Raw genomic sequence first — 15,944 nt, 5'->3', positions numbered from 1 at the left:
TTGTTGTACGACCATTAAAATATCCTGAACTTTTTGAGGCATACAACTCCAAAGAAAATGAATGCAAGATGAAGTTTTGGAGGCAAGAGGGTGTATGTTAGCTTGAGGACTCTTAATGCCCTTTGACTATGTGACAGTAGCGGCAGAAGCAGAGAGTTTCATAGTTTAGTTTTGTCCTAATGTAGAAGTAAACCCACCAGCAGCACGCCTGCTAAGGCGAGCCTCACACGTCACGCAGCAGCAGGGCGGAAAAATAAGCCCCAAACACTTGAACAACAATAACTCTGCGGGAAGCGGACGCCTTGTTTGTAGCCATTTACTTCAAGGAAAGCCGATAACTCCTGCCAGTCTCCTCTCCGAGGGGCGAAGGCAGGTTTCTGAGCACCCCACATCAGCACCCAGCCCTCACAAGCTCAGGCGGGCGGCACCCGCGGGGCTCCGCTCTCCGGGACAGGCGGCTCAGCGCTCGCAGGAGGCTGCTCCGGGGCCGCTCTCCCGCGGCAGGAGCACAGCAGCAGCCACCCACGGGGCCGTTTCACAACAGCCCTCCGTTACCTGAACCACCGCCTGTGCCCGGGGAGCGGAGCCCTGCCCGGAGGGGCCCCACCCGGGCGGCAGCGCGGCGCCCGAGCCCGTTCCCTAGCGGAGCAGCCGCGACCCCCTCCCCGCCTCCAGCCACTCACCTGCGGCAGCGCACGGCGGCTCCCTCGCCCCGAGGCGGCTCCTCCACGCCCGCACCGAGCGGCCCCGCTCTGCCCTGAGGGTACCGAGGCAGAGCATGCGCGGCTTCCCCCGGCGGAACGAAACGAAACGGGCCGGCCTCGGCCTCGTCTCTCCCCGGCCGGCCCCGCCGCCAGCACCGCCCCCGCCGGCGGAGGTGCGAAATGGCGGCGGCCGCGGTCATGGCGGCGTGGCTGCTGCGGCCCCTCGGCCGCCCCTCCGCCCGCACGCTGCTACGGCGGGCGGGGGTCGCCACAGGCGGCCCGTGGGGCCGGGGACGGCTCGGCCGGAGCCAGGTAGCTGGGGGGCAGCGGGTCCTGCCTGTCCTCGTCCTCCCCGGGACACCCCCAGCTGGCGGGGAGGGTGTGGGCTGTGAATAGGAAATAAAACCGTCGTGCCAGAGATGAGCAAAAATAGTAATTCAGAGTAACGACGTTGATTAACGCACGTTTTATGGTCCCGTGCAGGTGCTTAGAAAAAGCCCTAAAAGGGGGGTTGCGCTCTCAGCGGGGTCCTTCTTGGTTTATGAAGCTTCCAAGCTGTTTTCTGGCTTTGCTGAGGTTCATGCAAGCTTCAAAGGTAATGTTTTCAAATGGGTTGTTCTAATGTGAAGCATAAGGTTTCTATTGCCAGGATTATATAGGAAAATGGTGTAATGTCTTTGAGGTTCTCCACTCAGGCTGTGTGCAGGACGTTTCACTGATAGGGTTTTGAATTAGTTCAGGGCTTGAAAGCGTGGTAACAGTTTAATTAGGAATTTATTGTTACTGAAACCAAATCTGGTGACGTAGACAGGATGAGATCAATGCACAAGGTGTGTGACACCTAGTTTGTCACCCAGGCTTTAAGTAACTCGCTGAGAAAGGTTAAGATTCACTTGGGAAGGCAGACCAAGCTCTGATCAATTTCTGGAATTCTAGTTCGTTGAGATTTTCTATATGAACACCGTGGAGTTCTCATTTAATGTAGTCAAGTAGCACTGAGATTGTGTTTCAAACAAAAATGAGAAAATGAGAAATATCCCATGTTTTTGCTACACTAAAAAGAAATAAAAGTCTTATAATTTACATAAATCACCTAGCTAGTAATTTGTTCAGAACGTTGAATTCTGAGCATTCAGTCATTAGACAGGACCATACTGACAGTGCTGTTCAGGATGTCTCAGGAAGCAAACGTAATTCACTGAGGTTACTTTAATGCTGCATATGTACTATGAGGCTTATCTTACACACTTAAATCCAAAGTCCATGTAGACCATTATTGTAGCTTTGAAATTGTTGATAGAAGGCATTTAGAGATGACAAGGTTAAAAAGGTTATCCAGAATGCTCTAATCTTCAGTGATTTATATTCTAGGAGCTTTTAAAGCTCAACATAAGACTTGTATTTAGTAGTCTTCAGTGCTTTTTTCTTTTATAAATAAAACTATGTTGTCGTGAAATATGACTACCATGTTCAGTAGATAACTTGAAAAATAAAGTTTATAAATGTAATTTTTACGAAGCGTGGATTGAGCTTATGTTTTCACATAAAAGTTTCATCACAGACCAAGGAGTAGCAATAAAGAGATGATAGTGTAGCTGCAAATTCTAAATGAAATTCGGTGGGACATTTTACTTAGTGTCATTTTTTCATGTTTTAATGTTGGTAGAAGAATAAACTCAAAGTTTTGCTGTTACACCTTTGTATACTTCAATAGAATGATCTACCTGCTTCAATTTGCTTTTTTTTTTTTTTTTTTCCTCCTAATTCTGTCTATTCTCATGCTAGAATCCTGTATTGTGAATTGTTTGATACGACTGTGGAATACTGTTTTGTGTACTACGTACATATATATTATATTACTACCTTATATTCATCCAGTTGTGGAAATCATATTCCTCCTTTTCTGTCGTCAGAGTTTTAAAATATTCTCTAGAAGAATTTAAATGCTCTAAGTACATCGAATACTTAGCTTATAAATTGATAAAAAGCCAACATTGATTTTTCAAATTTGAAGAGCTTCAGTCAGAAAAATCTTTGATCGATGTTTCATTTTGGCTTGGTAAGGTAATGAACCATACTTAATCTGTGGTTGTCTTTGGCAAAACTATGGAACTGTATTAAGAACCAAGAATAATTTAACAAAATTCTTTTTTTTTTTTTTTTTTTTTTTTTTTTTTTTTTTTTTTTAAGATTATTACATTTGAATTCCATACATGTACTAGAGAAGGTTCTTCATTATCCTTTTCTGGATATTTTTTGCAAAGAAAACAAATTGCTTCCAGTGTCTGATGCTTTAAGAAAGACGCTTTTGAATGTTAAATACATTAAGCATCCACAGGATGCTTTGTTGCTGAAGCCCACTCCCCAGTTCAATGAGAGAGGCACGTATTCAGCACTGTCTCTCTTCCTACTTGTTCATTATGAGTAGCTTAATCTGAGTCTGCTGTGCATGAAAGTTGTTTAGAACGATGGCCTAAAAATTAAGTAACTTGTTCTTTGTGTTTCAGTTAGACTGACTTGCTCTGAAACATTTTGCTTATACCCTAATATCCTAATTACATACAATTTGTTTTTCTGTTTCCACGATTCTCATTCTTTTTTTAGTGGCAGAAGTTATAGAGCAAGCAGACTACCTGTACGGGAGTGGAGAAACTGAAAAGCTGTATCGGTTGCTGGTTCAGCATAAAAATAGGTACTTGACTGAATTGAATATCTTCATATTAGTTTGTTGGTGTTTTGTTTTATTTTGTTTTTCAATGTGTTCTTTTATACCAGTTTTCAACTAATATTCTTGTTGTGGTATGCTGGAGAACCTTACTTTCATCTTTATTTAAGTAGGAAAGGATTCTTGATCTTTTTCTTCCCCATGGAAAAATGAATGACAAAGGTACTGATTTTTGGCAGAGTGCAGCTGTAGAAGCGGAGGGTTAACATTTAAGGTTTTCATTCCTGCAGGGAGGTTTTAGGTTTGTTTGGTTTAGTACTTTAATAATTCTTAAAAATACACATATGCATCGGAAAAGTCACAGCATGTCTACACATTACTGTAATGACCACAGTATCTAGAATTTAGGCATTGACAATTTTTGATATTTTTTTACATTGCTTACCAGCTGTTCTTTCTTTCTGTTTTCATTTATTTCCTGTTAGAATTTGAGTCCAAACAGAAAAAGTTTATTACTCATGTAGTTATGTCTTAACTACACAAAACATTTCAGATAAGTGAGTTGAAACAAACAGGCTGCTTAAGGAAAAAGCAGAAAATGCATAGATAAATTAAGAGTCCTTTCCTTTGGAAACAAGGCACTAGAACAAGGCCTAGAACACTTCTGGAGGAAGTTAACTATTCAGTTGTTTTTGGATGGCTTGCTTTTTTTTTTCTGTTTTTGCTTTTTGGTTCTTGACAGAGGCACACATACAAAGGGTGGGAAGTTAAAGGAAGGTCCTGGACTGCAAGGGACATGGTGCCATAAGCAAACTGTAATCTTGCTCCTAAGTGTATAACAGTGCTGCTTACTCTTTGAGAAGTAATGATCCCCTGTAGCTGTACTTAACATTCTTGTGATGTGGCTGAAAAATTAGTCTGCTAGTTCTGTGTTACTTCATTAATGACAGCAGGACTGTGCTATGCTGTGAGCATAACTCAGTTTGACTCCAGAAAAGAAAACCGGCTTTGATGGGTATTCTGAGTCTAACAGTGACTCAGGTATGTTTTCTAATATTTTTGGTTTCTGGTTGTTTAAATGGGAGTGGAATGTTTTATGACCAGACAGCAAAAACCTCTGAAATGCATTTCAGACAGTGTAAAATGGCAGGTTTTCATTTGTTGTTTGTTACCCTGAAGTTGTATATAGCGTAGAACGGCAGATGATATTGTCACCCCCTTGAGATGCATATTGGAAGACTGATCAGAGACCTTTACTAGCTTTGTTGCCATTGTTACTTTAAAACATTTGTGTTTCTGTTCATAACTAGTGAGGATGCAGAGTTACTGTGGCGGCTGGCAAGAGCATCACGAGATTTAGCTCAACTGAGTAGTACTTCTGCAGAGGAGAAAAGACAACTGGTGTATGAAGCCCTTGAGTATGCAAAAAAGGCACTTGAAAAAAATGAATCAAATTTTGCAGCGCACAAGGTGAGCCAAGCAAAATAACTCAACTGAAATCTTGTTCCTTGATTTCTGCCAGTGGAAACTGGAACAAATGTCATTGTGCTGTTTCAGCAAATGTCAGCGTAATTTAATTTTTCAGTTAAGAATGCATGATTCTCTAATTTTCACTCTTTTGCTTCTAATTCTCACTGATTTGTTTCTAAGATCATAGTCAGACTTTTGCAGCTAAATTTCCTGTACGCAGGAAACAGAAATTGGTTTAATGTGTGCAGGACTGTGGGAACAGGTGACAGATCACACAGATTACAGTTGATCTCCTCGTGCCACACATCCAGCATGCTGTCTCTGTGTGCAGTTGTAGCTCTATAGAGTTTCATTTGAAAGACTTTAGGCTCTGGCTTCATTCCACTATTTTTTTTGCTGTTTCTCTCAGGCAGAGAGGTAACAAAGTATAGTCAATTGTGTTGGCATCTCAGATAAGAGGTGGACACCGATTCCCTTATCTGTGCAGATTAGCAGGTTGCTCTGACACTGTTACAACTGTTCATGACAAATACTTTTTGCTTGGTGGGGGTGGTGGCTGTTCTGTATGTTTTTTTGTTTGTTTGTTTGTTTTAATTTACTAGTAATATAGTGCTTTATTAAATGTTTTATTTTTTACTTTGAATTACAGTGGTATGCCATTTGTATCAGTGATGTTGGTGATTACGAAGGAATCAAGGTTAAAATTGCAAATGCCTTTGTTATCAAAGAGCATTTTCAGGTAATGTAAATGGTTGTTTGGTTGTTTTTTTCTTTGCATATGATAGCCGTAATGTGTCCAATACATAGAGTTTTTGAGAGCTATGAACTGGCTGGTGATGAAAACTTGCAAATGTACTGCTGTTCAAATTTCCTGGTGACAATTTGATTTTGGGGGTTATTGTGACAGTCTGGGATTCCAAAGCAAAAAGGGATACAAATTAACTCCTGCTGTAAACTAAGTCTCTATAGAAGAGAGTCCTGAAATAGCTGAAGTGCTTTTGCTGTCCCTTAGGACTAGATAAAGTATAGCTGTGCTATTGAGAATGGGTGTGTGGCCATCCTTCTAAGTGTGGATTGTGTACCACTAAAGGACAAGTACTGGAGAAGATAAAGGACTGCTGACTAACTTTGTATCACCAGAAATTATATCAGAATCTGAACACGTCAAGTCTCATGTGAAACTCTTACTGACCTGTTAACCATGAGCGCTTAGAAATCTGTCAGTGTCTTCAATTTTTTGGAAGTGAGCAGATTCAGTTGTGCACTGAATAAGTACTGTGTCCCTGAAACTTTACACACAGTTAATGTAGTTTAATTAGTAATAGAACAAGTCAACATGTTTCTTAGTTGTTCAATGTATTTTAAGCCGGATGCAACAGAATAAACTTTTACATCTTTGTTTTGTTTGTTTTTTTTTTTTTCTCCCCTGCACTAGAGAGCCATTGAACTGAATCCAAAAGATGCAACGTCAATTCATCTTATGGGCATTTGGTAAGGTGCATTTTAAACAAAACTTAACACATGGTAAAGAGAAATGCTAGAATAGAAGTGGACTGTATGAATTGCAGAAATGCTTAGAATAATTCAGTGGCTTGTAATTAGTTGATTCAAACATGGAAACCTATTGAATGGCACAGGAGGTCATGCCTTGAAAGCATCTGGCTGTTAATTCTCACACATTTGAAAAAGATGAAAAAATACTTATTCGTTGAATTTCTTTGTTTCTCTGTATTGAACTATTACAAACTTGTTTTCCAGACCTTTATCTCCATAACACACAAGTCATTTTGTTCTGACTAGTGTGAATGGAGACAAAATTCAACACTGAACCTACATTGAATTTCACTGATGGCTGCAACTTAAGAGTCTGTGTATCATGAAAAGCAATCAAATGTGATGCCTGTTCATAAAATACTTCCTCTATTATCTGTTATGATACTGTATTTTAAAAGTTACATTGAAGTAAATGCAGCTTATGACTGCATGTGCATTATCAAAATCTTTGACATTGAATTTACTGCACAGTTAAATTTGCACTAAGAGTTACTGTTACAATGCAGGCAAAGGACTGGAAATACAGCTTTTCATACTAACAGCATTTTCTGTGGAAGCAAGTTGGTTGAACACAGTATCTTTTTCTTGTTATTGAGAGATTCCAGATAGCATTTCTGGTTATATAACGTATAGAGGCTTTGGTCTCTGCTAGATGTTTTACAGGAAATCTCTACTACGAGCCTGAGAGATTGAAAATAAAGGCAAAGGATTTGTAAAGAAATCCTAAAAAAATCACAGCTACTTTTTCTGTGCCTTTTCTGGACTGCTGAATATCAGAAGTCTTATTTCAAATTTTCAGTATCTCAGTGTTACTTATTCCCACAGGACCTAACCCCAGCAATAGTCCAGATGTTTAGGCAGATGTGTGTACTCCCAACTGAATGAGCCTTAGTGTCACTATTGTGATAGGAAGCCTGTTCTGGAAAAGTACTTTAAACATTGTTCCTAAGGAAAAACAGAAAGATAAGAAATTTGAGGATTGTTATTGTTTTGGGTACTAAAATTTCCTGATGTTGTATGATGACATATATTCATTACTGAGTCCCAGAGCATCTTCATCTGAAACTGGAATTTCATATTGGTTAATTCTTGAGTATGATTCTCATTTCTTTTCCTAGTATTTACTGGACCGAACCTGTCTTAGTGGCAATTCTGATAAGGCATGTCTGATGGCAAACTTTCAACGTAGTTTGTTTTCCATGCCCTGTTCCTTCCCTTGCTCCCAAACACCTCCATATCTCTACTCATTAATCTTTCACCTCCTCCTGCGTGTTCTGTTTTATGCAGTGAATAAAGCATTTTTATCATCACTGTGTGAGAGTAATAAAAGTGAATAGTGCTGTTTAATATTAGACCTAGAATGCTCTACGTATTTGAAATATGTAAATATTTAATCCTTTCACCGTCTCTGAGATAGGTGACTAATAACCTTTATTATTCAGTAGGTAGGAAAACAGTAGAATGGCATAGCCTAGAACACAGTAGTTTGATTCTTAGGCTTATTTTCATTCTTATAGATCAGAGTCTTTCAGGAATGTGCTGCACATCTGCTTTTGTGTATTAATAATTGAGGAAAAACAAGGTAATGTTGAGGTAAGGCAGTGATATTACTCAGTTGTGCTGTATTGTTTATATTTTAGAACAATATAAAATGCTCATTAATTGTTAAAATACTACAAGCTGAAAAGCTGTTTCATGTTTAATAACTGTCTCCAGCCTAATGTAATAAAAATTCCCAGCAGAAGACACACCAAAACCTCTTTAGCCAAACTTTGCAGCAATTGCAAACACCTTGCAATTGTGTTGTGGAGTTGTAAGAACTTGCTTATAGAACTTGCAGCGTGACTGTGGGTGTTGTGACTCTTGGCAACAACCAGTTACGATATCCAAGGTCTGAGAATGTTCGTTCAAGGAGAAAGGTGAACGGTGTTAATCAATGTTTCCTTTTGCTCCAGGTGTTACTCCTTTGCTGAAATGCCATGGTACCAACGAAAAATAGCTGCAATGCTATTTGCAACACCTCCAACTTCCACTTATCAAGAGGTACAAGAAGAAAATGTTTCCTAGATTATTATTTCCCCTGCAGAACTGTTGCTATACTTCTACTAATATAAATGCAAAATGTAACAGCTCGATTTATTACTTACTAACAAATACCTTTTTTCTCATCCTCTGGCAGCCATTGTAATCTTTGTTTTCTATTAGAACAACAATCCTGGCCCAAAATCTTTTGTTCTTTTAAGTTGTGAGGGGTGAGTGAGTCACTAGAAAGTAATTGCAGAAGGTTGCTTGCTGTTAACACAAAAAGCAGTTAAAGTTCTGTTTGAAAAAGAGAAAACTTTTTAATGAAATGTCAACCTTTTAACTTTTGCTGAAAATCACTTTTGGAAGAATACAGCGTGTCAGCTCGGATTTCAAATACTGCAGAATTTTACCAATCCCGCTATCAAGTTGTGTAGAGCGCTTAAAGCAGCTAAAGAAGCAGCCTTGTCCCAGAGTCTGTAGTTGAGCCATACTGATAAGACTTATGCAGTTTCAATACAAAAACTGCTTTGTAGATACATGCACACTTTAAATTCTCTGATAGTATTTTCCCTCCAGCTGGTAGCATTAGGAAGAGATAAGTGAAGTTTCTGAGGTGCAGTATGTGAAACTAGTTGAAAAATGTGTGTGTATTTCATAAAGGTTTATCTTCAAGTAGGAAGATACTGCCCGGTGTTCTGTGGGACTCAGTCCTCTCTGAAGTATTTGAAAGTATGATAAAACTTCACTATTAAATTTATACATGAGAACTGGCTTGGAGGGACTGTGGATACACTGGAAGGTAGAAATGAAATTAGAAATGGTTTTGACAAGTTGGAAATATGCCATCAAACTTGCTAGGGACAAACAGGAGGTACTATACCTACAGTGGAATAATAAACACTGATAGAGGCAGGCAGATAGCTGAATGAGTAGGTTTGTGGTAAAGAGGTTGAATCTGTTTGTACATTGAATGAGAACAATCTGTAACATGCTAAGTTAACAGAAATAAAATGATGGCTAGGAGGATATAGGTGTCCTTCAGCTGTGTTGAGCATGCATAGTACTTTAGCTTGACTGCTGTGTTCAGTTTACCATGGTCCATTTTAAGGAAGACAACCTTCTCTTTTGCAGGCTCTGCGTTACTTCCACATGGCAGAGGAAGGTAATTCTTGTAGCTTTTTGTAGGTAGAATGCTGTCATGTACTGCAGGTTGTCGTGCATAAACCTCTAGCTTCAGGAATTATCTGAATAGCCTGTGATAAACTTACCAGCTTTTGTGGTAGGTGACTGGACTGTTAGGGCAGAAGGCATCTCAGAGAAGCTCAGAGTGTGTCACACGCTTATTATCAGCACGGAAAACACCCTTATCGCGCTCCCTGGTGGTCTAGTGGTTAGGATTCGGCGCTCTCACCGCCGCGGCCCGGGTTCGATTCCCGGTCAGGGAAGAGTGCTAAAAATTACTAGTTTTGAGTCAGTGATGTGCCCTCTCCACTCAGAAGGCTGCTTATTGGGGTGGTGTCTGATAAAGTGCTGTCAGCCTGCAGGTCGAGGGAGATGTGATCCCTTCTGTACTCAGCCTTTGGCACTGCACTGCAAGAGAGACATGGGCATACTGGAGAGAGTCCAGAGGAGAGGGCCACCGAGATCTTGATCAAGGACCTGGAGGATCCTAGGGTCGAACAACATGGGGATGTTCAGAGGGGATCCGATCTCATCAATGTCTGTAAATACAGAAGGCAGGGTGAAATGAAGACAGAACCAGGCTTTTTGCAGTGGTGCCCAGTGCCAGGGCAAGAAAGAATGGGCGCAAACTGGAACAAAGGTTTCAATCTAAACATCAGGCAACACTTTAATTACTGTGCAGGTGGATGACTGAGCATGGCACAGGTTGCCTAGTGAGGTAGTACAGTCTCCCTTCTGGGAGACCTTCAGAAGCCACCTGGACAATGGTCTGGGGCTCTAGGTGTCCATATTTGAGAAGGAGTTGGACCAGATGACCTCCAGAGGTCCCTTCTAACCTCAGTCATTCTGTGAGTATATCTTTTTTCTTTTTTTTTTTCTTTTTTCATACTTTAAAAAAATATATATTATTTTTATTTTTTACCCTATTAGTAACAACTTATATTTCCCCAAGGGATTCATCTGTAATGTACTATTGCAGGGCAAAGAAGCAAGCAGAAGTGAGATTTCTATGTCAGTCTTTCAAGTTCCTTCTTAAAGTTTAAAACTCCCCTGTATTTTCAATAGGATGACAAAGAAAGCACATTTTTTGATTTCGGAAGCTATTTGGATCAGAGTACCTATCCAAATAGCAGTAAAACTGTCCTTTTGTAAAAGAAAATATGTAGCTATTATTTCCCCAAGAGGGAAATCCCAAGCAAAACTGGTAAGCTGAAAGATATGGGAAGACAGTGTTGTATAAATGAAGTTTGATGGAAAAGTTTATTGTGCATCTTTCCCTGTGTATCAAGTAGCGCATCTGCGAACAGGAATGGTAGAGTTGATCTCAAAATGTGCCTCCAAAACACCTCCATACATTTACTGGTATTTGACTTTTTTTTTTTTTTTACTTTTTTTTTTTTTTTGCAGTATTTCTGAAAGTATCGTTATAGCTTATGCTTGGATATTCACATACTATGTACATGTGAAATCATTCCATTTTTCTTTTTTAATAGAGTAGTATGCTAATCACAGGCAAAGCTAGAGCTTATTATTGAAGTTAATATATTCTACAGAGTGGGTCCACCTGCTAGAAGAAGAGATAGGAGCAGGCAGGATTGCTGCTGTCAGTCTCTGTCATTTTTACCAAACTACACTTTTTCCTTAGGGAGAGGAACTTACCTGCCTTTGTGTACTTTATTATTGCACAAAATGCACAAAAAATGGTTGTCAGCATTTTGCATCCTGACCTTAGATCCAAATGCAGAGGAAGCTTGTGCTGTAATGGGTGTTAATAGTACACAAGACTGGTCTTTAATAAAGGTTGATGGGCAAAGTATGTTTTATAAGAGCATCTTCTTAAATCTCTCCTTAAAAAAGGAAAAGTTAAACTTGGGTACAAACAATTTTAAGTTCTCTTCCTGTGTAGCAAAAGATACACTAAAATGATCTGTATGTACGTGGTCTAAAGCTAGGAAATGTGCCTGTTTATTTCCTTGCCTATATTTTCTAAGCTGGTTTCATTGCCTGTTGCATCTACTAGGTCCAGAAGAGCAAATTGCAAATTTGCAAATTGCAAAGCAAAGCTGTTTCTTATGCATACGCTTTGTGTATGCTCATTGTGAGGAATCTAGTTTCATTTAGCATATTAATTAATAAGCTGCTAGCTAACATTACTATAGGAGACCAAATTTTAGAAAGCAGAGTTGTTTTACATTGGGTTCCATCTGTTCTAAAGCCAAAAACTATTCATGTTTTCTGAAATAAGTATTTAAAGGAATGGCATTATATCATGGCTTTGACAGTATGCTGCTTGTTACCATTCAAAGCTTTTCTTCTGTCTCTATGCAGCTGACCCAAATTTCTACAGCAAAAATTTGCTCTTTTTGGGGAAGGCATACTTGAAGTTAAACAATAAAAAGATGGCTCTTCTGTGGTTAAGCAAAGCAAAGGATTATCCTGCACATACCGAAGAGGACAAACAGGTAAGAAGCTAAGGATTGAATAATGCAACCACACACAGTAACTAACATGTCAGTCACATCACGGCAATGGAATGGTTACCTCAGATGCCTAACTACAACTTGCTCTATATTCCAGGATCACACCCAGACACCAAAAAAATCTAGTATCTTGGTGACTGCCTCTGGATACAGTGGTCGGAATGTTCTGCTAATAAAGAACTATTCTTTCTTCTTCAAAATGTTTTTGTGGTGCTATTAGCCACCCATTCTTAACTGTGTTGCTCAGGTTAAGGCAGGCACCTGAGCTAAACTCAGTCTGCGTGAGCACAGAGTCACTTTTCATAGGCCTAAAACTGGACAGTTGGAAATCACATTTTGGAAGAGCTAAAAAACACCCCCTTAATGGAATCATGAGCAGGAGGAAGAGAAAAGCATGGATGCATCAGAAACATGCTAGATCTGTAAAGCTTGACAGTACAGGGAAAGATTCAGAGTGCATTAAATGAGTCAAATGGAAGCAATGTCTCTGACAGCAAATCTCCAGTGCTAGCAGGCAATAAATAGACACTTAATTACCCTTTTGAACTGCTCAGGATCCTAGTTTGGACAGGTTGCTGCCTACTTATATATATATAGTGTGCTTGCAGGAGGGTAGTTCGTTAGCCTTGTGCAGACCCAGCGCTGTATTCAATGTAAGCCACAGAAATTGCAGATGTCTTCGGTGAGCAAGTAATTCCGTTAGCATCAGGACTAATTTTTCTTATGGTTGATTGACCTAAAAGTCGTTTTGCATAAAGCTGCACTGTGAGATCATGCTTTAACTGTTACAGAAAATGTGTAAATGTGCTGTCATGTTCTGAATGTCCTAGCTGTAAGAAATACTTGGGAAGGATTTTGCATTTCACACCTCAGAAGAAACACTACTCAAGCTTTTCCTCTTCTGTGGATTCTCCAGTGAGGTTCAAACTGTTTCTCCCAGAAGGAGTGAGTTCCTTCAGCAATATCTTTCAGTAGAAATGAATAAAGGTTCTTCCATTTTTCTGCAGTTTTTATAGGAGCTCAATAGCCTAAAGGTGTAGTGGTCTCAGGTCTGTATGAAACTGTTCCATACTTAGCAGTTGCCAAACAAATTGGTGTCTGGAGGCAGACGTGAAACCAATGATGACAAAAGCTTTCCTGCCTTCAGAAGCCAGACAAAAAGAGCCAGTAGTGGTTTCTGTGCCATAGCCAACTTGTTAAACTACTCATCTGCTCATCTGGTGCAAAGATCTGTTTTCTTATCTATCTCCTAAAACGCTGCACAGCTGCTAAATTAAGGTTGTATTCTCTGCATTCTGTGGGTCATTGTGTAAAATGCAAAAATCACAGGTGTCACAAACATGGGAACTAGACAGTGTAGTCCAGCAAGAAGAAAAGTGGTCTGGGCAAAGAACTTGGAATTCTTGTTTCTGTGTATGACAGAGGTCAGCATAAGTCAGTATTCTGGGCTTTTCTCATCTCTGACTCTCCATAATATCTGGCTTGCATTGCCTGAATTGCTTGCTCTGTGAGGGCCAGAGGTTTTTTATTCTTTATTTAACACTGATGTTCGCAATCAACTTCAAAATTTATTAGACTTTACCCAGAGTCCCTAGATTAAGATACTTTTCACACTTCTTTAGCTGCCATTCAGAGTTTTGAAAACTCCAGGTTGGTTGGTTGGTTGGTTATGGCCAGGAATAGGATAACTCGGTACATGCTAAGGCTGTAGCAAATCAAGAGCTCATCTGCTGTATTCAACCCAAAGAAACTTACTGTTATAATTAACACATATGTTAATTACACTGAAGGGACTGGGTAAAGACGTTTTATTACCATTCGTGTTAAAAATGCAGAGCATCTTCAATAGGGGAAGGAAACTTACTAGTCTTAGGACAGTAACAAATCTACAGAACTGTGGTGAAACGTTCAGATGCTTGCATGACAAATTCTGCTAGAAAAGCCTGTAACTACACTGTATTGTTATATTTATGTATTTCAGGTACAGAAAGAAGCTTTGGAGTTGCTTAATTCTATATAACAAGATACTGGGAATTCAGTACCTCAGGTGTGAACGGCATAGGGAAAAGAACTTAAATACTACTATTACTCATTTGAAGCTGTTAATAAAATATATATTCTAAACTTGCTGTTTCCTTCAATTGTTTCAATTAAATTGTCAACTGGGAAATTGTTTTATTATGTGATTGTTTACTTATGTGAGAATAAATGTGTGAATAAAGGTCTTCAAGGTCAAAAGCAGGGTATATGGGGGGAAGCAAGTTTTTACACTTCAGCTGCAAGTGAGGGACTGGCATAACTTTTAGGGAAAGGAGATACAGGACCATGACACAATTTTAAGGCCACTGATTTTTTTTCTAGAGCATTCTTCTGTATGGTGAAATAGCCTTCAAGAGTAATAACATCATATGCTAACATTATTAGGTACGGATACAGTTTTCTGATTAAGGTTCATTACAGATTCTTCTACACAAGCAGCTTCAATGCCAATACATTGAAATGCTGATATTTGACTTTGCAAGAAGTGCTGTGGTTTTGTGAAGCAGGGAAAACTTAAAAATCCATTTATGATTGACTGTAGCATTTGCAGGGAAAAAAGTTCTATTAAATATGAATATTTGTTTGCATTTTGAGAGAGTGTGAATTCTGAAAATTCAGTGTCCAACACTGGCTGGACATAAACACAACATGCCCCAGACTCAGACAACAAGAGGAATGCATCTTCCCAATACAGAAGGGCTGGGAACTATAGTTTTGAAGACCATTAAGTTGCGCCAGGGGAGTTTTAGGTTAGATGTTAGGAAGAACTTCTTTACTGAAAGGGTTGTTAGGCATTGGAACAGGCTGCCCAGGGAAGTGGTGGAGTCACCATCCCTGGAAGTCTTCAAAAGACGTTTAGATGTAGAGCTTAGGGATATGGTTTAGTGGGGACTGTTAGTGTTAGGTCAGAGGTTGGACTCGATGATCTTGAGGTCTCTTCCAACCTAGAAATTCTGTGATTCTGTGTAATTCTGTGTAAGGAGTTGTTTATTTGTAGAGAGAAAGATAAACTTCTTGTTCATGCTATAATTTTAGCGTGAACTTTATCCAGAAGAAGAAATTAACCTAGGATCATAGGTTAGGACCATATAAATGAAAAAACACACAACTCAATAGTGCAGGATATTGCCTGTGGAAAGTCTAACAATCTAGAACAAATTAACTATAAATACCTAGTGTTTTAATAAGAAAAGGATCTATAGGAGGAACATGAAGGGCATAAATTGCTTCAACTAACAAGCCAAGCTAATGACTCTCTTAGTTATGGCTTTTTATAACTGACTAATTTAATATTCTAATTCTAGTTTCAGGGGATGAAACTACTTAGAGGATGATTTTCTCCACTATAGAAAAATAATTCCTACTTTTCTATTAGAGCATCAACATGAAGTAACTGGTATTTCAACTGGTATTTCAAAATCTGGGGATGGATGATGCACAGTGCTTTAGAGAGATTCTTGGACACTGAAATCATTTGCATACCTAAAGCCTTTGCTGCTTGCCCGCTCTTCAGCCATCCCTTTATCCCTGCCCTAAGCACAGCTAACTACAGGCAACACAGATGGGAAAGAAGTAGCAATGCAGTATTACTAGAACACTCAGCTCTGGATATCCAAGTTAATTGCATACACATGCATGAGTACATAGATTGTTCTTCATGTTCTTTTGCCTCTTGAACCATGTTTGTAGTGAGTCTTTGAACCAAACTAGTAGATCATGTAGAGAAGGACACAGGGTTTTATTTTTTCCTTGCTCACTGTTACCCACAGGAAAAATTTACAGTCACGAGACAGCTGAAGTTACCAAAACAATAAAGCAACTACA

General features: G+C 39.4%; 2 protein-coding genes across 2 annotated transcripts in view; one reads left to right on the top strand and one right to left on the bottom strand.

The window, feature by feature from the left end:
* The window catches only part of CPNE3 (copine 3), a 31,567-nt gene extending 30,739 nt beyond the window's left edge, over positions 1-828 (bottom strand). The window contains exon 1 of the mRNA XM_082754070.1: positions 684-828. The gene's annotated coding sequence lies outside the window, so the exon portion shown is untranslated. The remainder of the gene's footprint in view (positions 1-683) is intronic.
* RMDN1 (regulator of microtubule dynamics 1) lies at positions 826-14,218 on the top strand. Its single transcript, XM_082754071.1, has 10 exons — positions 826-1,016; positions 1,188-1,299; positions 3,309-3,396; positions 4,680-4,839; positions 5,489-5,578; positions 6,275-6,330; positions 8,349-8,436; positions 9,550-9,580; positions 11,929-12,062; positions 14,062-14,218. The coding sequence occupies exons 1-10, from the start codon at positions 885-887 to the stop codon at positions 14,098-14,100; spliced, it is 930 nt and encodes a 309-aa protein (XP_082610197.1). The 5' UTR covers positions 826-884; the 3' UTR covers positions 14,101-14,218.
* The last annotated feature ends 1,726 nt before the right edge of the window (positions 14,219-15,944 follow it).

The sequence above is a fragment of the Aythya marila genome (assembly GCF_965140915.1).
Source record: "Aythya marila genome assembly, chromosome: 2".
Taxonomy (NCBI): Eukaryota; Metazoa; Chordata; class Aves; order Anseriformes; family Anatidae; genus Aythya; species Aythya marila.
This window is presented reverse-complemented; position numbering and strand designations above follow the sequence as displayed.